The 24,396-nt window shown below is 37.1% G+C and overlaps 1 protein-coding gene across 1 annotated transcript; it reads left to right on the plus strand.

Annotated features, from left to right (window-relative positions):
* Window positions 1-21,576: 21,576 nt before the first annotated feature.
* On the plus strand, window positions 21,577-23,863 carry LOC308658538 (uridine-cytidine kinase-like 1). Its single transcript, XM_081311292.1, has 8 exons — window positions 21,577-22,184; window positions 22,491-22,589; window positions 22,682-22,775; window positions 22,853-22,915; window positions 22,989-23,111; window positions 23,222-23,329; window positions 23,401-23,557; window positions 23,642-23,863. The coding sequence occupies exons 1-8, from the start codon at window positions 21,583-21,585 to the stop codon at window positions 23,719-23,721; spliced, it is 1,326 nt and encodes a 441-aa protein (XP_081167418.1). The 5' UTR covers window positions 21,577-21,582; the 3' UTR covers window positions 23,722-23,863.
* The last annotated feature ends 533 nt before the right edge of the window (window positions 23,864-24,396 follow it).

A 24,396-nucleotide genomic window follows, 5' to 3' on the forward strand; every position in this document is an offset into this window, starting at 1 on the left:
CCAATACTATAAATTATTTGATGCTCAACTTTTGAATCTTTAAGAATTAAGACTATTTTAAGTCAAAGTCTTCACTATATATACTAATATACTTATACATAAATTTTATAGTTCAATAAATACAAAAATTTACATCTTAGATACTTGTAAAATAATAGTAAAAATGTTGTATAAATCTTTAGGTTTTCTTTATATTTATTTTGATATTTAATACACAGGATACCAGGATTGTGGTGTGAATGTTTATACAAAGGGAAATTTGAAAATTTTTCATCTTCAACAGGATATCCTCCAAACCTTGTTGGAAAAGGTAGTCCACATGTGAAAATCTCAGTGATCTGAGGAAATGCCTTCTGATATGCTGAGTCCCCACAACAGTGGCATCAATTCACATGGGACGATCATGGCTTAAGGAGTTTGTGATGATCCAGGAAGGAAATTCAGTAGCCACTGGGGAGCTCTTCCCCAGCCAGAGGGAGAATTCCACAATTAGGTTTGCTGGTCTTCATCACTGGGTTTTTTTTAAGAATAATAATCTCTATAAGAAAATAAGAGAGTGATCCTTGAATGCTCAGATTTTCAGGGAAATAACCAGATTTAAGAAAAATAATAAAATTGATTAAGAAATATGAATCAATTACTATGTTTACCTATTAACACCAAAATCATACTTTTTTAGAATTGTTTCTTACATAGAGATTCTATAACATGCCAAGTAACAGGATTTCACAATCTTTTCTTGAAATATCAGATTTTATGTTTTATAAAGAAGTCTGGGCTTGATATATCTAATATACCTAGATATATCTAATATACCTTGATATACCTAGTTCTATAAGGACATCATCTTATATTAATAGGAGATACAAATTGAGGGTTACAAAAGTTACAAAACATTTTTGCTTCCTTACTGTGAACTCTTCTTTATTATTACTACATTATAATACAAATATCATAATATTATTTTTAATCATCATGTAGAAATGTCTTACTAGCAATTTTTTTCCTGATTACTATCACTTTGATACCTGTCACATATTCTCAGGTATTGACTACTTCTCAGATTCAAGGTTAAACGTAAATTGTTTACATGTCTAAAAAAGATCAGCCTAGTGTCTTGCAGAAGTAGCATTGGAGCTTGAAATGAAATTGCATCTTTTTTCTTCATCTTCCTGTCCTGCTTCTTCCATATGATCAGCTCAAGCAAACACAGCACAGGAAATACATCAGAATGCAGTTCCCTTCTCTAACATCAACACACTAGTTGTCTTTAGGTAAATAATTGTTTTCATACATATTGTTTTTTCCTTTCTGATTTGTGCATTACTTGGGAAATAACACAACTCTTTCTGAAGTTTAAGTTTTGAGAATCCACAAATTAAATGTTTTTTTATCCTTTATGAGAAATAGATAAACCAGAAGAGTATGAATTAGCATTCTATGTGACTTAGCCTATGTTTGATTCATGAAGTTTTGCAGCGGAGCATTATTAATACATTTTGGTAATGCTTTGATTTGCATATCTTGTATGTAGAAAAGCCACTCAAATTCGTGACAGCTTCCTTAAGGTTCACCTTGGTCAAGAATTCCTAGACAAGGCAGCAGAGTCTCATAAAATACATAAGGGTATGCCAGAAAGATCAGTCAAAAATTTGGAGAGTCTTTGGTAAATACAAGTCTGTAATTAGTCTCATTATTTTTTAGTCGCTCATAAGGTCAAACAAAACTTACGACAAGAAAAATCTTGTTCTTGCTTTTTTGTTTTGTTCTCTTTTGGTGGTGGTATTTGTTGGTGGTATTTGGTGGTGGTCTATGTTGTTTAATCATATAGATCATGATTTCTACTGAATTCACTGGGGATTGAACTCAGGGGCACTCAACCACTGAGCCACATCCCCAACCCTGTTTTTTATTTTATTTAGAGACAGGATCTCACTGAATTGCTTACTGCCTCATTTTTGCTGAGGCTGGCTTTCAACTCAGGATCCTCCTGCCTCTGCATCCTGAGCTACTGGGATTACAGACTTGTGCCACCTCACCCCACTATGATTTCTTCTGAATATAAATCAAAAATATAAAATATGTCAAGAAGAGTAGTTTTAAAATCTAGCTGAACTTAATATAAAAGTATTCTAAGATTTAAAATATATATTCGTGCTCATTTAGCCTATTTTATGGCAGGATTTTGGTAGTACAAGATTTATAAAGCTAACACAGACCAATGTGAGCACTGTAACGAGCATGGAAATAACTAGTCTTATTAGGAAATGAGTATCATTGTCCTTAAGAAGTTCCCCATTTTTCTCTCCCTTTGGGATTGGACTCTAACATATTTATGAGAACAAGTAAATAAAATTACCCTTAAATGTTGAAATAGCTAATGCATATAAGATAAACTTTTACATATAACATGAACTTTATGAATATAGAAAATGTACATTTTAAATTTAGCATGGAAATCTAACACATTATAAGAATAGCTATTTTAGATTATAATATTTACTTTAAAATGAGTATCATTGATTCTACTGTACACAGCTATTAAAATTTCACTAGATGTCAGAAACCTTGTTTTTCACACAGGGCTAACTGCTCCACCTTGCCCTTTACTGTTTCCATCTTTTTTTCATTTGCTTTTTCTTCAGATCATTCTACATGATTTCCATGCTTGCTTCTGGAATTTTGGAGGCCCTAAAAGGCCCAACTTTGAATTTATTAGAGCTCATTGTAAATATTTGTTAGAGGACTTCAAATTCTGATAATGGTAAAAGGACTATTTACAAAGTAGTCCATTGTAAATCATCCCTTCCTCAAAGAAGCAATAGCCAAAATCTGGACAAAATACAAACAGATAAATGAATGAACAAACTTATTTGAAGGCATGAGATAAAGTTACTGAAGAGGATCGATCATTAGGAACCAGAATCCTGAAAAGAACAATCTCAGAGGTCAGCCTAAATTTACTTCTGTCTCAGGGATGGTTCTTAAGTAACAAGAGTTGAGAAGATAAGATGAGTGACAGCTGAGATGAAGATACTCTAAGTTCCACATTAGACAGCTTCATGAGAATTGGTTTCATAACTTAGGACTGTGAATCACACATTTTATCAGGTTACTCTATTAGTTACAAAATGTTGGTAATCTACAAAGCTGCAGGTTATTTTCAGATCTTCCCTTTAAACTAGATATTTCTAGGACCATCCATGAACCAATTCTTTCAATTTCTATTGTCTGACCTAAACATATCTGGACATGCCCAGTCGAAACCTAAAAATAGCTATCTGTCAAAATCTTAAGCTTATTTGACTTACCTTCCTAATTCATGGCAAGTAGTAAAGAGAGCTTTGCTAAACTACTTTCCATGTTTTTTGTTTTGTTTTGTTTTAGATTATAATGAATTGAAACTAAGAAGACAATTGTACTCAAGTATTTTTAGTCTTCAGTACATTTTATTTAATCCAAAATACTGCATTTTTAAGTAAGTATAAACCTATTTATTTATTTAGGTCCTGGGGATTGAATGCAGGTCATTATGCATATATATATACATATAAATAAATATATATGTATGTATTTATATATATTTCATAATCTTTGCACCTTTTCTTGTGTTGACAAGTTTAATGGTAAATATAACTTTTGTAATGAATGATGTCACCTATGTTTCTTTTAGAGTTTAATTTTGTGCAAATAATATAGTCATATATATAATCTCTGCTATGAGGCTCTTGAATCCTTGTCAATATATTACTAGAGAAAATATTCAAATGAAGAAGTAAAATATTCAAAATTTATATATTTTTATAAAAATAAGTTAAAAAGTAAATCTTTGCTAATATTTAATATCTGGATTAAATCAGGGCCCTTAAATGTCTTATATATATAATGGAGAGATAAAAAATATTTTAAAATGTCACACCTGCTACAGGATTCATATGGCCATAGACAGCACATTTGGAGTTAATCAAAGTTTGAAAGACACCAGGCATTTAAAATAAATCCAATTGTAACTTTCAAAAATTTGAGAGTATTTTCTCTCACTTGATCAGCTGCTGCAGAGATTAGGTTCCTAGTTTGTGTATCCAGACATAAAAATCTTCATTACAATTTGTTTCTAGAAATAGGGTAGAAACCAGATAAATCTGCAGAGCATCTGATTAGTGCTGAAACACAATTAATTGGATGGCTGGTAGATTGGAATTTAGTCATTTTAGGAATTAAATCCTGTGGGGCACAACTGCCAAAAGCATCCTATATTTCACAGATTAGACAATGTTTAATTAATAGATTAAAAGTAAGCCAAGCAAATCATAAGCACTACTCAGACTTACATTTTTGACTAGTCAAATATAATGTATGGCAGGAAGCTTATTATGCTCATTTTAACAGGAAGTCACTCAATTTCAAGCTAAAAAGCATTTCATGGTTTTGGCCCATAAATCATCCCATTTGTGTTACCACTGTCAATTTGATATACACTAGCTATTTATTTAGCTCATCATATAATACAATTAACAATACATAACAGAGTCCATTATTTTGTTTAAAAATATTCTGCCATGGTATTTTAAAAATATTTATTCAAAAATAAGTTTTAAATGAAAATTGGAAAAAAATATATATATATTTATTTCTGTATTAACACTTTAGAGTTGGGACCATGCATAATCTCTAAAAAATCTTAAAATAAGAAAGATATTGTCAAGAACCACAGTCTCAAAACTCGAATTAATATGCATTCTTCTTTTCTCCCCATTATTCTTTCTAGATTCTTCTCAGTTTCAGTCAACACTTCTATAGGTCTGTATTTCTTTCTGTGAAGTGCCACCAAAGCTTACTCACTGATCTTATTATGTCATAAGAACCCTCCTTTCTCTTCATGAGTATGTCAGTTATCTCCACCCAACTATAGTAACTTCTTTGCCTGATTATGTGTTAATTAGAAGAAACTAAAGTGATAGGTGAACCCATATCTATAAGTTCATTCTTATTTTACTGAGATCCTGATGGAAGTGTACTCTCATAAAGAATAGAAATTCTATACCAGGAAAAAAAATGACCAAATTACATTGTTGTGTGCACATATGAATATGTAAAAACAAATAGCATTATATATTCTAATATGTATAATTATAATACATCAATACAGAAAGAAAAGTATTCTTCTATCTAGTCAAAACTTTGTGGGACGATATTTACAAAGCCACCTACCAGGCATTTGCCTAGACAAAATGAGATTGTACTCCTTCTAATTCTTGTTTCTTGGAGTCATGTAATCACATACCAGGACATAGCCATTGTTTTAGAGTAGGTAACATATCATCAATAAGAGTTCCCCAACATTATAAGGTATTATCATTCAAGCTAGTGCCTTACCTGCACTTATAAGAGGTATTTTCTTGTCCTTTCAAGACAGATGCAACTCAGTGATGGAGTATATTCCAGAACCTGTAGATTCCATGGTTATGTGATCCTTGCCAAACTTTCTTGGGTTTAAATGCACCCCGTGGTCTAAGGCAAATTCTAGCATAAATCTGATAGTAAGTCAGGAATTCTAAAAGTTTTATACAGAGATTTAAAAAAACAGGCTTTGAGGACATAGATAATAAAGTCATATCCAAAATAAAATTCAAATATCCAGGACAATAAATTACTTCCTATTTTATAGCAGAAACTTATACTATCATCATATTGCTAGGCTTAGCATCCACCATGAATTCAGCGATGACAGTAGATAAACCTGTCTTGGTGATAGGGGATTCTGATTTGGGCTCATGCTTAGATTCTACCTCTGTCAGCATGTCTAAGGCCCACTTCATAAATACTGGGGTGATTGATGGCGAAGATAACTCATCTGGTTATGACACCTTTGGCCATCAATTTGCCACTTGTCAAGGCCTTGAATATATTTTTATCTCTGATAATGTCTTCCATAATCCTAAGGTGATGATCATGTATACTACATAATTCAGCTTCTTGGAAAGATTTCCCACATGACTCTCCAGGTAGCTTAATTTGAATGTGGATATGGTGCAGCAATAGTGCATTTTCAGCTTGCAACAGCATATAGAGGGAGCCATCAACATCTGCTTTTGTAGTATGTATCTATACACTTATTGATTTATTATTTAAATATTTTTTCTTCCTAGATAAAACACAACCAAATAAAATATGAGGAATAAAATTTCATCCACAAAATCAGAATGTGAAGTTCAGTGCACTGAAAAGATATATTGCATTTTGCTACTGGAATAATAGAGCACATATCATGGATTTCCTTTATAAAATGTTTCTTTTCAGTAATAATAACCTTGTGAAACTCTTCCATTTGCTATGGTTTAAATCTGTATTTTTATCACAAATTCAAATGTTTCAAGGTGATGGTAATAAGAGGTGGTGTCTTCAGGAGGAAATTAGGTTATGAAAGCTCCATCTCATAAAGATATTGTTGCTCCACTAAAAGGAACCTAGTCTTGCAGACTCTAACTTGGACTCATGGAGGAATGCTTATCTTGCTCATTGTGCAACAGGACAGTCCTAATATAGAACACTATGTTTTGGGACAAAGTGCTGTCAGAACACTGGCAAGCACAATTTCCTTGTTCCTTTGTCAAGAAGTTATTCTCCTGTTGTTTCCGGGTTGGGCTACATGGCAGTTTCTGGACTCTTGGTGTCTTGACTTCTGTAAGATGATATGTATGTATCACCTCTGGTCTCTCATGGCTATTATATGTAAATTGGCACATACCCCTATAAAAGCTATTTTTGCTGCACAATAAATCAGATACTGTTTTCTGGAACCATCTTGCAAGGGGTTTCTCCATGCCATCAAGCTCCCCACAGTCAATGTTGGAGGGTTAGGTCCCCCAGCAAGTAAGTCAGTCCCATTTTATACTTCCATCATGGGAAGAGTTTTCCCTCTTTGGATGATGCAGCAACAGGCACTACCTTAGAACTAGAGACTGGTCTCTCAATAGACCCCAAACCTGCCAGAAACTTGATAATGGAATTCTTAGTCTCCATGATTATGAGCAATAAGTTTTTGTTTCTAATAAATTATTTAATCTTGCGTATTTTTTATAGCAGCATGAGTGGACCAAGATATATAATCAAAAAATAAAGAGGAAACTAATATAACTCACATAAGGAAAAGTAAATAACTTGATAGTTCTTTATCCATTAAAAATTATCATTAAAAATTGATACCAGTACCATGCTGTTTTTGTTACTATTGCTCTGTAGTATAGTTTGAAGTCTGGTATCACTATACCACCTGATTCACACTTCCTGCTTAGCATTGTTTTTGCTATTCTGGGTCTTTTATTTTTCCATATGAATTTCATGATTGCTTTCTCTATTTCTACAAGATTTTGGGATTTTGATTGGCATTGCATTAAACCTATAGAGAACTTTTGGTAATATTGCCATTTTGATGATGTTAGTTCTGCCTATCCATGAAGAGGATATATTTTTCCATCTTCTAAGATCTTCTTCAATTTCTCTCTTTAGGGTTCTGTAGTTTTCATTGTATAAGTCTTTCACCTCTTTTGTTAGGTTGATTCCCAAGTATTTTATTGTTTTTGAGGATATTATGAATGGATATAATTGATATAAGGAGAGTAACTAAGAACAGACTAGGGAAGAAGAGCACGAGAAGAAGACCAACATTAAACAGGGATGAGAGGTGGGAGGGAAAGGGAGAGAGAAGGGAAATTGCATGGAAATGCAAGGAGACCCTCAGGGTTATACAAAATTACATATAAGAGGAAGTGAGGGGAAAGGGAAAAATAATACAAGGGGGAGGAATGAATTACAGTAGAGGGGGTAGAGAGAGAAGAGGGGAGGGGAGGGGAGGGGGGATAGTAGAGGATAGGAAAGGCAGCAGAATACAACAGACATGAGTATGTCAATATGTAAATCAATGGAAGTGTAACTGATGTGACTCTGCAATCTGTATACGGGGTAAAAATGGGAGTTCATAACCCACTTGAATCAAAGTGTGAAATATGATATATCAAGAACTATGTAATGTTTTGAACAACCAACAATAAAAAAATAATAAAAAAATAAATAAAAAATAAAAAAAATTGAATCAGTAAATAACTTTTAAAAATTAAGTACCGGGGGCACTGGGGCTACAGCTCAGTTGGAAGAGTGCTTGCCTCACATGCACAAGGCTCTGGGTTCGATCTTCAATCCCTAGCACCACCACCACACACACACACACACAAAATAAGTATCAGGTCCAGATGTTTCCACTGGTGAATTCTTCCAAACAATTTGGGAGGAAAGAGTACCAATCTCACAATCTCTTCCAGAAAATAGAAGCAGAGGGATACTTCGTAGATGATTCTTTAAGGCCAGCCTTAGCCTAATACTGATCAGTATCCTCTTGAGTACATATGCAAAATACCCCACTAAAAGAAAAAAAATTGAATCCACCATGTATAAGAAGAAGTATATGTGAAGACCAAATAATATTTATTCTAGGTGAGTAATTACAGAATTCCAACTTTCAAAGATCTTTCTTTCCTTTTCTTTTCTTTTATTTTTTAGGGGATATGGGGGGGGAGACAAGGATCAAACTCAAGAGCACTTAACCACTGAGCCACATCCCCAGTCCTTTTTGTATATTTGATTTTGAGACAGGATCTCACTAAGTTGTTTAGGACTTCACCAAGTTGTTGAGGCTGGCTTTGGCTTTGAACTCACAATCCTCAGCCTCCCCAGGCACTTGGATTATAGGTGTCTGCCACCATGCCTAGTGGTACAGTATACATTTTATAAAAACATAATATTATAGAAAGAACAAGAAAAATATAAACTAAGAGGAAGTGTGTCATTACTCATGTAAGGAGAACATTATTTTCCTGAGAGTATCCAATTGAATTATTAAAAGTTTATATTTATACTTGCTAAAATATTATAAAGATTTTGATTAGAGATTTACTATATATGCTACCATTTAAAATTTCAAAATTTGTCAAACCTAAATGACTGAATATTTAATTCATATGAGAGGTGCAAATTGATATAATTAATTTTGCAATTAACCTTAACAATATGAAGGAAATTTTGTGACCTTCATTAAGTTTGTTCATTATTAAGTTTCAGATTATAAGAGAATTGCTTTTAGCCAGCAATACCTTCAGGCCTAAATGTTGATGTTATAAAATTGTAATTAATTAACACATGCAAATGAAATGTACCAACATAATATAATACTACAACTTCTAACTTCTGGTTATTCTACAAGGTTTTACTGCATAAGCAGTATATAGGCCAGTATTATTATTTTCAGATCAATATAAGTACTATGATTAAATATTAATTTGTTTAAGCACAATTTTTAAAATATTTCAGAAAATATATTCATGTTTCTTGTCTATTTTACTGTTTTAATGGTGAGGAATAAAATAAGGAAAAACCTAGATATCTGAATATCAGTTAATTTTCAAATTTAAATAAAATATTAACCATTTTTCCTTAGTTAACACTCATGTTAACATTATATAAAATAGGAAATAAATTGTTTATTTAAATATAAAATTGGGAGAGTATTTCTGTCTCTCCCATTGATCCATTTTATGGAAAAGGTATTATCCACTTATGGAAAAGGTATTACTTACAAAATATGAATCTCAATCTACACCTCCAATTGGTAGTCAATATTTCATGCAGCTATTTCAACTCAAGCTAATAAAAATAAGGTGATATAATATATAAAAATCAGTTTGTCATTTGTACCATACGCATTTCAAATATTCTAAGTCACATGTGGTCAGCAGCTACCATATCTGTTGTCACAAGTATGGGATATTCCCATTGTTGTAGAAAATTCTGTTAAGCAGAGTTAGTATAGATTCAGAAGACACAAAATACATACAGCCGAATGCTTACACTTAAGGATCTTCATATAGAATAGCGAAAATAAATACTCTCTACATTAAATACTAATTTGACTTGTTACCATGAATCAAAATAAAAGGTGAAAGCACTGGCAATATATGAAATTAAAGGGTGACAGCATTTTAATCAGGAAAATCTTCTCCAACTTCTTGCTTTTAACTTTCAATTTCCCCTCCAGACTTTGCCCCTTGGAACACAGTATGCAATCTCTTCAATTACTTTAGAATTGAAAGAAGGGAGAAGAGAAAAAGGAGAGAGAAGAGAGAAAGTGTGAAAAAGAATTTCATGCAATTTCATTTTCAATCTCTTCTCTATAGAACTTTCACAAACAAGGCAGCACTAAGATAAACTATCTGCTTGAAATGAGGATAGGGGAAAATACAAGGAGAACACAAATCGATATCTCAATGAAGTATTCTTCCACAAAGAAAACAAAAGATGTTTCTTTATTGTACTTAGTTCCCTGCTTGGTTTCCAAGGCCACCTTTATAAAGAAAGACTTTTTTTTCTAGAAAAAATGGCAAGAGTACATTTGTATTATTCTAAATATTCTGTTCAGGGAAATAATGAAAAAGTGTCATGGGAATAACAACAATGAATTAATGAAAATGCAAATACCTATAAATTAGAGAGGTATGTAAAAGGATGTCTCTGAACTGTTCATTCTTCATGCTATAAAGGAAAAAGAAAAAAATAGCAAGCCCATCACTATTATCTAGCCTGTGTTCTAATAAGATTAAATTTCCTGCCTAGTGTCCTAAGGAGCAATAAAGAAAACAATTTTGCATATTATATCATAGAAAAAGTGTCATAAATAAAGATACAAACTGCATTTAATTGTTTCCTTTTCAATTCTTCATGAATTTAGTATTTCTTCCTTAATACAGTGGACTGGAGTGAACAGTAAAACAGTAAAGCAATATAATGTCCTATGAAAAATTGTTTTATTCAAAAGGAATATTATAATTTATTCTTTAGATAAAAGTTATGTGATCATTTGAAAGGAAAACATTGAGGATCTATTTGGAATTCGAAATGTGATGTGCAAACAAAGACACAGCTTAGTAGCACTGTTGGAAGAACCATGATGGAGAATGGTTAAACGATTTAATGATGTGTAAGAATCTACAATGTGGATGACTTTCAGTCAGTGCAGAAGATGGATAAATCCTTGGAATGATGACTAAATGATGTACAATCAAACCCAGATATATTTAATTAAATAATACATGATAGTACGCATGATATCTTGATTAAATAACTAAAAATTACAGAATATATTCTTCAACAAAATACACACGTATTTTAAATTCATTTTTATATGCTATGCATTTGTGTTTCTCTCAGCCACTTAAAGAAAAGGAAAAATTGTTTGTTACATAATGGCCATAAAATGATAGGTTTTGTGGGTAAAATTGACTTCAAAAGTAAGAAAAAGGTGTATTTTTAATGTAAAATGATTGAATTTACTTAGAAGATAAGGAGAGTATATCATAGCTATTTCATATGCCTTCTAAGAATTTTGAAAAATGACTTAACTTCACTTTTTAAATAGGTGAACAAGACATTGAAAAAAGATGTCCTGGTGTAACTTAAGAGGACTATTTCTGATTATTTAGCTCGTTTGAGATACAATGAAAAGAAGGCTATCTGTGTCAGTTTCTAAGCCAACTCTGGGCTACTGTAAGGACCTATGGAAATATAAGGAAGTATAAGAAAATATGTCAGAAGGGGACTAGACTGACCTCCAAGTGAACTGGGTGATTTTCAAGGTACATGATGACAGGTGATCATGTCCTGTCTCAGCAGCAGCAGGCATCATTTGCTCATTATTTAAGTCATCCATCATGACAAAAATCCAGGCATATTTTCCTTCATTGATTTCTGTTGCCATCACTATTAAGCCCCAAGAAAATTTTCATACTAATTTCACTGGAGAATATCTTGTTAATTGGTTGGTTAAATCATCATCCAGAATCAATGCATATTATTGGCTACTAGCTAAACCATAGATAACTCTATTTTGATCATCCACTTGCTTATCATGCTAAGCTAAACAGCAATAGCCGAAATCTTACTTCTTGACTGATTTACTTAGTAGTGACTTAGTAGTGGTTTCAATTTTTGCTTATGAATAAAGACAGGCTGGAAAAGTTTTCCTTAACAGGAGAAAGTATCAAATAGAATTAAGGAACTCAGGTTCTTGAGTAAAAAAAAAAAACAACTAGGCTAAACCAATAATAGCCTTGAGAACTGAAGCAAGTAATTTATTAATTAAAAGTCTGCATTTTTCTAACTGTTGAATAAGGATTCACCTAAATATTTTCTGATATGAGTACCTACTTGTACAGGTATTGTTCTGCATACTTGGGAAATCTCTTCAAACACAAGTAACAAAAATGCAAGTTTTATGGACTATACATACTGGTGTGAGAAACAGAAAAATTATACTCAACCTAAGCAAAGAAAATACTCTGCTGAAAGGTGATTATTATGGGAAAAGATATATCTAAATATAGACCAGATTAAAGAGGACTAGGGTTACTTAAAAAAGGGTGTTCCAAATGTTAATAAGTGTCATTTCACTGACACAGCTGGACAAGGACTAAAAGAAACTAAGGGACTTTGCTCTACCAGCAAGGAGGAGCAGGGAATGTCCTAATGGGAGATAAGCAAAAACTTTCGACATAATGGCTCAAGAAGGTCTAAATTTTTTAACCCAGGATATATTGTATTGTTTTTTTTTTTGAAATATCAATTATTACAAAAGGAAAATTTTATTTTCTTAAAATGCCTCTTCTGCACTGGTATTCTAAGTACAACATGATTTAGGTTACCACCTATTTTTCAAATCCTTTTAAACTATGTGGGTTCTATTTATTCACACATTTTTTTTCTGCTATGAGCAATTCCTATCTCACCAACAGTAAAGTATCAATGATATTACTTTTTTGGCTAGACTCATGCCATATGTTTTCTGCTTCATGAAATCTTTCCTGATGCTCAATTTACCTATAGCTTTTTTTTAAATTATTGATCCAATTGTTTTCAATCCTATACACAACTCTGATTTTTTTCCTATTATGTGCTAGGTATGTGCAGTTTCTTGTAATGACAAAAATAAATGAAACTTCATACCTATCCTTGAGAAGTTTAAAATCTAGTTACTTTGATGCTACCTTATAGTATTGCCAACCTTTCATTTCATAATCATTATTTGCTTGTCATTAATGTTTGGTTGTCAGATCACAGGCTTCCACACAGCCGACCTGAATTTGAATCTTACTTCTTGACTTACTATTTATGTAACTTAAACTAAATTAACCACTCCAAATCTTAGCTTCTATAGCTATAATGCTAGAACAATAAACACCACAACAAATTGTTTTGAGAAGTAAATGCATGGGGTAAAATTTCAAATATGTACACAATTTTAAAAGCAATTTTAGCATCTTTATAACTGCTCTAGTTGAGTGCACAGAGACAATATACATATCTTTGGTATAAAAAAAGTCCTCCAAATAGCACATATTTAATAAATACATATTTCAATGGATTAAATATTAGTATAGAAATTATGTAGTTTTATAAGTATAATTTCATAAATATTGATTTTTTTAAAAAATCATTAGTTAAGGGCAAAATTTTTATTTAGTTCAAATGTAAAGGTTTTCTTCTAATTCCAAAAGCAAAATGCCTAATCTTTCTTACATGCCAGTCTATTAAAAAATCAAAACATAAGCATATAAACTTGGAAATGGTGTATTAAAACAAAAAAAGAGAAAGCTACATAGTTTCCTTCTTTGTGAAGAGTTTGATGCCAAAATATCTTAAAATACTAGCAAATAAGTTCCAATTAAAATGATAATTCATTAATGCCTGGAGCATATTCCCCTAAAACATGTGAATTATTGAACTTTAACATATCTTCTAATGTATTGCATTACATTTATTGATTAAAGAAACAAAACCAACTCTTCAATATTATTACTACATGAAGAATAAACTGTTGGTAAACAAATAGTTAAGATTTACTGAACATTTATTATAAAGTAGATAATATTCTAGCTTATGTTTATCAATTCATTTTTTCCTATCACAATCACATGTGATAGGAATCACTATTTGGTTAACGTATACTGTATTGCATCTGTTTATAAAATAAAATAAATTAGGAAAGAATAAAACTTCTTAGATTGATTAAGGTATCACACAGCAATTAACATAATTAAATTTCCTCCCCCCTTCCCCCCTCCACTTTCTCTCTCTCTATTTTTCAGTACTGCTGATCCAACCCAGGGCCACACACATAGGAACATAACAGTTCCTATCAATTTAAAAATGTTATAAAACATTGGTGAAGATATTTGAAAATTATTGTTTAATTAATAGAATCCTCTGCTATAATTATGTAATTTCACTTATATTAATATGGAATGGACTTTTAACTTTAAAAAGAAATTCACAAAACTGTTTTGAATAGATTAATAACCTTTTGCTAACACAAATTTTATTTTTATTCATATATGTGTGTGCATGCACACATGTATAATACTAAATTTTGTTCATTTTAAGTAGACACATCAAAATTTCTATTATGGTTAGAACTGTGGTATGGGATTTTCAGTCATTGTGAATAGTTTACTTGATTGTATAACATTTTCTTCTATGATTTTTTTTATTTACAATTAGTATCCATCAATTTTCAATGAACAATCTTACTATGCAAGAATATAAATAAAAGTATAAAATAGTACAAGTATTAAGTTGTCTTTAGTATTTAAAAATATTTTAATTTGTACTAACTATTCTCTTTCACTAAAATATAAATGGAAATACTATTCACAGGTTGTAATAGGAGTTAAACTATTAAATTTTAAATTGTCATGTTACTACTAGATAGTTTTTTTAATTGAAAAATTCTTGTCCACTTCAGTGTGAATTTCCAGCATAGATATTCTTTCCTCCTCATTATTTTCCTTTTTCCATCTGTCTAAAATCTAAGCAAGGTAGAAATGTTCACAGGAAAGACTTTAAGACTTATACTTTATTTTCAGTCTTGAGGATCAGCCATCAGAGCATCAGATTTCACAGGAACTCTAATTCCCTAAGGCATTTGGTTCAAGCTAAAGGGCCCTTTCTATTTCTGATAATATCAGAATGCAGACTACCTGCTTACTTTAAACCAGACTTATCTATGTGAAGTTACACCTTGACAGCCTGCTTCAGGTATTTCTCCCCTCACCAATGGCTGAAATTCAAACTGCCAAGAAGTATTTCTCATTGTACTCTGACACACAGCATGTTGATTTTTCTGCTTCAGTAGCAAATGAAAATGAAATTACCCACAGGGTTTCCCAGTCCGAACAGCATTCTGTCATTCCTGACACAAGAAATTCTGTCTTCCCATTGCAAAGTACTGTAGGAATATTCTGTCTTAGCTCACTGGTACCATGGGAAATGGCGTGAAATGGGAACCAAAAATCCTCACTTTGGGAGAAAATAACAAATATTCGAGTAGAAATGAATGAAAAAAACTATGAATGAATAGCAGAAAGATCAAGAGTGTAGAGGAAATCACATATTTAAAATAGTATAGTTTCAGAAGAGTGTAGAGGAAAGGGAATCAGGTGAGGAAGGAGGGGAGGGAAAAGGAAGTACCAGCGATTGAATTAGAGAAAATTATAACCCATGCATTTATAATTATATCAAAATTAATCCTAATCTTATGCAAAATTGAAAAGAAGTAATAAAAAGAGTACACCAACAGAAAAAAATATAAAATATTAAGAATTTTTAAGAAAATAAAATAGATCTAAACTGGCTAAACTAATTAAGAAAAAGAGAAAACAAAAATCCTCACTTTATTTTAGGACTTGGTTAGCTTAAGAAACCACTTACAATGCAAGAGACTTTACTTCTGCATTCACGTTTTATATAGGTAGCAAAGGAAATATGGTGGCATTCTAGCTATTCAGTTATTTATAATTTAAGGGGGAGGTAAGGTTCAAGACAATAAAAATACCAGCTGACAGCCATCTTCTCTTTCTGAAACATTATTAGGTCTCTTGTCAAAGCATCATCAGAATTTACATTTTTCCTTTTCACACACAGAACATGTTTTGAGCACTACACAATTACATTCTTAGATATTTACTGTTTTCACTCCATTTACTTAGTACCCAATTAAGATATTTGAAAGTGTGATCTATTATAACAAGGGGAATAAGCCTATGATCAACGAAAAGCTATTATATATGGAGTACTTTGTGTATGTCAGAAAAATATAAAAAATGTTTAAAAAGTCTTATCTGAAGATTTTCTAACTTAAGCCCCAGAACAATGCTACATGGTTAGGTATTAGGAACTATTATGAAATTGAGGCACAGAGAAATTCAGTTTCTTACTCACTGTCACACAGATTAAGTAGTGGAACCAGGATATGAACTTTAGCAGTGAGCTTAGAGAGCTCAATACCCTTAACATCCATGTGCCCCTAATATAAAAGTGCCACCTCTGGAATTCTTGAATTGGAGCCACTGATATAAAAGAATGCAAAAACTCCAACAGACTGACTCAGAAGTGAGGATGCCTGTAGATAGCATTATAAAAGTGAGGGCTTTTACTGAAGAGCTCTGTAAGGTGCTTCAGAGAGCTAGCTGCACAGCAGTGCAAGAGACCTCTTTGTCTATATCCAGGGATATCATTTCCTGTGTGTATGTGATGGGGTTTATAACACTGATATAGAAGTTATAGTAAAAGGCATTACCACCAACTCAGTAAGTGAAATATATAACACTAAACATATCAGGACCTCCTTTATCAACGTTTACATATTAAATAACCCTTATAATAACCAGTTGCAGAATATACATTGGTTTCTTTAATTCACTGATAAAATGCATCATAGAGAAAAACTTGCATGACAGCTGGTAATTCTGTCTCTGAAAGGTGTGTGATTTTCTTGGGTAAAATACATGGGGAAGTCTTATGATCTGAAGCAAAGAAACTTGGAGTTATTCCTTAGATTTTTAAACTACTTTAAAATGATCTACCTATAACCAACAGCTGGTTCCCGATGTTCCTGCCAGTTTCAATGAAAATTCTCATCAACAGCCCACCACACCTTGTGAGCCTGTTGCTTTTACATTCAAATCTATTGCAAAAAAATGTCATTTTAAGGGCTGATGGCTAAAAATGGGGTGTTTTATAAATATGCTGGAAGATTCATGATCCTCTAGGCCCCTATCCTGTCTCTGCTTCCTCTAAGGGCTCCCTCTCTTTTTATGTATCTTTGAGACAATTTAATTACATTACGTCTTCTTTTCTACCAGCTGTATTTCTATACTTTCCTATTTTATTCCACCTCCAAAATTATGCCTTCTCCTCCTTTCCTTCTTTTTATTTCCCCCACATAGTTCCAAATGTCTTGTTTTCATGTCTTATGTAATATGGTTTTTATTCATATCATTTTTTCATATCATTCAATTGAAATAGCACTTGAAAGTACACAAACAATCTCCTAGATGCAAATCTAATAGTTGATTTTGAAAATTCCAAACAGTATATGGTTTTATTGGCTATTTTCTTCTTCAACCATACCTACCTTGAGTTCTAGGAAATTTAATTAATTCAATTGTTCTCCTACATCTCTGATTTTTTTCAATTTCTCTTATTATTTGTCTTTCTTTCTACTATCTTTTGAAGGTTGCTAATATAACACAGGATCTTGTGAGCACTGGAGTATTCTTGTCTCATGCACCTGAAGAAGGAAGTATGCAGATGACTGAGGATGAGAATTCCATTGCAGATTTATTAGAAGCAAGCAAGGAAATCTCCCATGGCATGGGACTAGTTCAAAAGAGCATACCATTAGTGACTCTCTGCCTAGGAGTTTACTGTTGTAATGAGGAAAATGTATCACAGACTCCAATGCAAAATGTAAAATAATAACCCTTTTTAAAAAATGGAAGAAAATCTTTAGGATTTACAGTTAGGCAAAGACTTCTTGGTTTTAAAACAAAACAAAGATTTTATAAAATGAAAAAAATACAAGGATAAATTTGATACATTGGAAACTTTATCTTGATGGTTCTCTTTTTCTAACTCCATTGATGGTATACAATTATAATTCCTTATTCCCATAATGGGATGATTTAATGTGTTTTTTAATCTAAGTTTATCCTGTACTTATTACTTAAAACAAAATAATTGTTTTCAAAACAATTGAGTTTAAAACAACTCTTTAGGGTTGACTAATATGAGGGTAGTCAAGGAAACCTGGGGCAACAACAGAAAGGATGGGTGTTCAAGAGTGATGGGGGCCTCCCAGTCACAACTAAGAATGAATGAATGAATAAATAAATAAATAAATGAATGAATGAATAAATGAATGAATGAATGAATAAATAAGCTTTACCTTAGGGTTTTAGTCTGCAGTGGTGGGCCTCATTCTCTAAGGTTCCCATTTCTATCTCTTGCTTCACTAACATCTAACCTTCTTTTCTTTTAGGGCTTCCTCTCTCTCACTTCACAGTTTCATTCCACCTGTATGTCAACACCTACCAAAGACCTTTACAGATTAAATGATTAAAGATTAAATGTCTTCCCAGAATTCCACACTCATATTCCCCCATATCTGCTGTCCATCTCACTTTATATGCTCACAAACACCTGCAGCTTAGCCAATCTCAAATTAATTTACTCACTCATGCTCTCCTTCACCAGCCTGCTGTTCTGCCTGCCTTGCCCATAGCAGTCTTCACTCAATCACTCAAGCTGGAAATTGTATAGTCAAGTCTGATTTTACATTCTCAACAACCTTCCCCTTTAATTCCATTTTTAGTCTGTCTAAAATTTTTAACTGTTCTACTTCAGGAAAAAAAAATAAAATCTTTCTGAGCTGTGTATTTGGGTCAGTGGTAAAGCAATTGCCTAGCATGCACAAGGCCTTGGCTTTAATCCTTAGGACCCCTCCCCTACACACACACACACACACACACACACACACACACACACATGAAATATCTATTTCTTTTTTAAAATTTTATTTATTCTTTTTAGTTATACATAAACATGACAGTACAGTATATTGTGACATGTATGTCTTATTCTTTTTCTATTTCTATTAAAAATGTCTTCTCTCAATTAGAATAATAATCCCCTAAAATTTACTACATTGCAATAGAGAAAAGCTATATATTTCCAAATTTACATATTGCCGCTGTCCAGCTGGCTGGGCAAAATAGACAGGGGGTGACGAGCAACTTGTGTAGATTGATACAGCAGGAGTGGGAGCTGTTTATTGTAGGACAACAGAGGTATTTATACATTCCACACAGCTTATCTAATTAACATAAACTAGATACAGCAGTCAACCAATAAGAAATCTCCACACTTAATGGCTCGCTGGAGTTACTTCATAAACCACTCCCTCTGGCAAAATGCCAGGCGCCATCCAGACTTGTTTACAGACCCTAACAACATATAAATATATATTCGTGTGTTCACACACACACACACACACACACATACACACACACATACATACACACACACATACATACACACACACACACACACACACACACACACACACACACACAAATTACAGTACTAATACTGTTTTAGATAGCTTTTTTGCTACTATGACTAAAAGACCTGACCAGAACAATTGTAGAGGAGGAAAGCTTTATTCACTGGCTCAGGGTTTCAGAGGTCTCAATCCATAGAAGGCCAGCTCCATTCCTCCAGGCTCAAGGTGAGGCAGGACATCAGGGTAGAAGAGTGTGGCAGAGGGAAGCAACTTATACGATGATTAGAAAGCATAGAGATTAAGCTCAGGTCACTAAATATGTACCTCAAAGGCATGCTCCCAAGGACCCATCTCTTCTAGTCACATCCTACCTGCCTTCAGTTACAAATCAGTTAATCCCACCAGGGATGAATTCACTAATTGAGTTAAAACTCTCATAATTCAAAGTTTCTCCTCTAAACCTTCTTGCATTATTTCACACATGAGCTTTTGGGGAACATGTCACTTCCAAACCACAACAAACCATACCCTGCCACCAAACTGAACTGTAAATACAATGTAGCATAATACTCCTATTAACTGTGAAAATTAATGACTAATTAAAAACAACAGTAAGGACACAAAATTCCCTGAAAAATATTAATCTGTTGAGATTGGAAACAAGAAATTTCAGTTCTGAAAATTACTGGGAATTCCTTATATCATACTTTTTGTGTATTATTCATTAAGATTTAAAGAATTATATAGCAAATATTCAAACACTGAAAAACATCAATGCACATTATTGTCTAGACTTTGAGTAACATAACATGAAACCACTTAACAAGTTTAATGGCATTCTGCAAAATCATTAGTCAGAAGTTTAAGTTAAAAAAATAAAATTTAAAAAATTTTAAAAAACACTTTTTTTGCTTCCAAAACTTGTATCTTGGAATAGCTTTCATGTGATAGTATAAAACATGCTGTCCCTATAAACTAATTAATATTTATTTTATTTCCAAAAATTATTCACCATTAGCAGCTGACAGACCCCCAAAATGCTGTGATAACCCAGCAACAGCTCTCAGCAAGACTGACTGATCAGAATAGATTATACTTGAAGCTCTACTTCATGTTCTTGGAAATGGAAATGTTGACCTTAACATGAGACTCTGCCTGTCAGCATTCCTGGCTCTCACTTTCAACTTAGCTCCAGGTCTGGGCTGTTACCAAGCCAGACCAGTGGGCAGCCCCTCCCCATGCAGAGGAGTGGATTAGCCCCAGCCCTGCTTCTGCTTCCCATTGCTGGCAGATAAGGACACTGAGACACAGAGAGGTTAAGTAACTTGCCCAAGATCACATAGCACCTATGCTGAACAGAAATCGTGGAGAATTCTCTGCAAGTGGGGTTGTCTGTGGGGTTCAGCCCCAGAGAGCACAGCTGTTCTCCTGACCTAGCCCTGCCAGGTCTCCAGGAATGTGGCCATGATGTGTTCCCAGCAGCCTGGGGTCTGGGTCTGCCTCCAGGGCTACTGTACCTCCTCTGCCCCATCTCATGGCCTAGGGGACTCTTGCTGGGGTGGTGTGAGGGCTCGGCCCTGCCCTCCCTGCCTCCCTGCCTCCCTGCCTGGGCCCTGCTCTGCCGTATAGCTGCCCTGCAGCACACCTGTGGTGGGCTAAGGCTGTGTCCCCCACCCTGTCTACCCAGTGGGCAGGCAGACACCAGCACCTGCCCCTGATGTGTCACCACGAGGGACCTGCCCTCCTCCCAGGCTTTCTTTGGGGGTGGGGAGCTCTGGCCGAGCCACCTCTGGGAGCCTCAGTCAGAGCGTTGGCAATGCCTCTGGGCCCACCCTGTGCCGCTTCCTTCCCTGCATGAGTCTCCGCTTGGTCTCCAGACAGGTGCTGCAGGCCTTCCCTCAGCTCCCTCTAGGAGCCTTTATCCTGAGAAAAAAAAGTGTCCAGGGGTGGCCAGCTCCATTTTCCACTCTCTGGTCTGCCAAGGAAGTGGTGGCCCGTGGCCCCAGTGTCTCCTCCTGTCCAGGAAGCGGCTGGTGGGCAGGGGAAGGGCCCTTCCACCCAGAGGGTGGGTGCTGCAGCCCTGCTGGGCCTCCTCTTCCCTCTGGCCAGCTGGTGGCCGTGCTGTACCATCTGCAGAGATGCCTCTGCCCTCCCAACTAAGAGTCTTCTCTCTTCTCTTCTCTGTGTACCCGTTTCCTGCCTGTCCCTCCCTGAACACTCTTCACTGGCGAGCAGAGGGAGCTGCGTTGGGATATGTGAGCAGAGAGCTCGGTTGTGCTCGCTGTGTGCTGCCCCGCTGCCCGCTCGCCTGCCCGCAGGGCCCCCCCCACCCCCGCACCCGCCCCAGCTGCCTCCTCCAGGCCCGCGCCCTGAGCCCCCCCATCCCTCCCTCCTCCCCAGACTCCTCCCTTCTATCCTGCCTTTGTCCCCCACACTCCACACTGTCACCTTCCCCTGCCCGCCCGCTCCTCCCTCCCACTTCCTGCCACCAGCACCCCTCCTCCTGTTCTACCGGCCCCACCTCTCCCAGTGCCCTCTTGTACCCCGTCCTTCCCTCCCCCTTCTGCCTCTCTCATGTCCCCCCCGCCAGGCACGGCCTCAGGTGGGGCAGGCGGCAGCACTGGGCAGCACTGGGCAACACTTGGGGATGGGCCTGGGCAGGGTTTGACCCCTCAGCCCGGTCACTACTCCAGGCAGAGGTCGGGAGCTGCCCGTTCTGGGGGCTGAGCCCTACCTGCAGGTGAGCCCCATCCCACCGGCCCTTCTGTTCCCTCCAAGCCTCAGAGGACGCCTCACATCGGGGCCTGCGCTTCCTCCGCAGACCAGACGCTGTGTCTGTGCTCCCTCTCCAGGAGCTGCACCTCCTGTGGAGTTGGGGTGGGAGGTCCCCCCAGACAGCCATAGCCAGCGGCCTGCTCTCACCCTGTGCGCCCGCTGTCCCCTCTGCTTTACCCCCATGGTGACGCACAGCCGTCCTGTGGGGAGAGGGTGCTCTAGAATGAGATGCCTTCAGTCTTGAGTGTCCCCAATCTGTTTGTGTCCCTAGGGCGGCCCTGGCCTCAGCGCACCAGAGCCACCCACTTCCCCAAACGCTGAGCGTCCTCAAGAGCACCCCGCAAGTGCGCGGTATGCACACCATCATCAGGTGAGGGCCGGCTGGAGGGGCAGGGTGGGATAGAGGTGGGGTGGGACCCCCCTAAGCCCCCCCTAAGCACACCCACCCACCCCACCGGACAGGGACAGGGAGACTAGTCGGGACAAGTTCATCTTCTACTCCAAGAAACTGATGCGGCTGCTCATCGAGCATGCGCTTTCCTTCCTGCCCTTCCAGGTAGGCAGGGATCGAGTTGGGGGCAAGGGGGTGGGGCCTCTGTGAGGGCCACGTCCAGACACACCCCCTCTGCACAGGACTGTGTGGTGCAGACCCCACAGGGGCAGGACTACGCTGGCAAGTGCTATGCTGGAAAGCAGGTATGTGCACCCTGGAAGGGCGATACCTGGGCTGGGCTGGGTGTCCCATTGGCTCAGCCCTCCCTTCCCCTAGATCACTGGAGTATCCATCCTGCGTGCTGGGGAGACCATGGAGCCTGCTCTGCGCGCTGTGTGCAAAGACGTGCGCATCGGCACCATCCTCATCCAGACCAACCAGCTCACGGGGGAGCCCGAGGTGCGGAACTGGGGAGGCATGGGAGTTACAGGATGGCCAGCCCAGGGAAAGGCCACATGGCACCCCAGAGCCTGGTGGGCAGGCTCCGCTGACCTCATGGCCTCCCACAGCTCCACTATCTTCGGCTGCCCAAGGACATCAGTGACGACCACGTGATCCTGATGGACTGTACGGTGTCTACTGGCGCAGCGGCCATGATGGCCGTCTGTGTCCTCCTGGTACGTGGGTCCTGAATGGGCTGCAGGCAGGCCCTGTGCAGTTGGTGTTTACCTGGCCCTTGGCTTGGCAGGACCACGATGTGCCCGAGGACAAGATCTTCTTGCTGTCACTGCTGATGGCAGAGATGGGTGTCCACTCCGTGGCCTATGCTTTCCCACGAGTGAGAATCATCACCACAGCTGTGGACAAGCGGGTCAATGACCTTTTCCGCATCATCCCAGGCATAGGTGAGCCGCCAGCCTGTTGAGTGGTATGTGTGAGCAAGGCTGGTCTCCCCAGGAGGCTCCATACTGGGCTGCTTCTTTCTCCAGGGAACTTTGGGGATCGCTACTTTGGGACAGACGCAGTCCCTGATGGCAGCGACGAGGAAGAGGTGGCTTCCACCGGTTAGCTGCCTGGGCTGACCCACCCTGTCCCCACCCAACCTCCTCCTGCCTCAGGGTGTGGGTAGGAGGAGGTTAATTTAATTTCAAAAAAATGATACCAATGAAAAACATCTACACATTTTGTAAAATAAAGCTTTAGAAAATGAAGGTGTGACTGGTTAGCTGGGGTACAGGGGAGGTATCCTGGCTGGGACCTGGGCTTGGGCAGTCTCTCTCAGGGCTGTAGGTGTTGCCCACCCCAGCACCCAAGTTATAAAGCCACCACCGATAAGTCCAGGCCCCTGGCTTCTCCAGAGCAGGACAAGGCCTGCTCCCAGCCTTGCACCCAGCCTCCCTGTAGTTGGGGCTCATTTCCTGAGGGAGAGGAGGGCACCTTGGGACTGCAGCTACTGGCTGTGCTGGATAGGGCCCCTAGGGCCACAGCTTAGTGGCTACCTGGCCTGGACCCAGGGAGAGGACAGGGCCACCTAGGGCTCTGTGTGTCACAGGACGCAGCCCCTGTGACCACTTTCCCCCAGCCATGTTTGAACCATCAAGGGGCCCAGCGGAAGTCATTGTGTGGGCGTCTGTGGGAAGGACTACACTGGAAGAAGCCCCGGCTGCAAGCAGATGGCCGAGGCTCAGTGGGCCAGCCATGCTGTTCAGGACCGGATTCATGTCCACCCTGTCTTTGCTGCTCC

Source organism: Spermophilus citellus (genome assembly GCF_964194105.1).
Source record: "Spermophilus citellus genome assembly, chromosome: 10".
Taxonomy (NCBI): domain Eukaryota; kingdom Metazoa; phylum Chordata; class Mammalia; order Rodentia; family Sciuridae; genus Spermophilus; species Spermophilus citellus.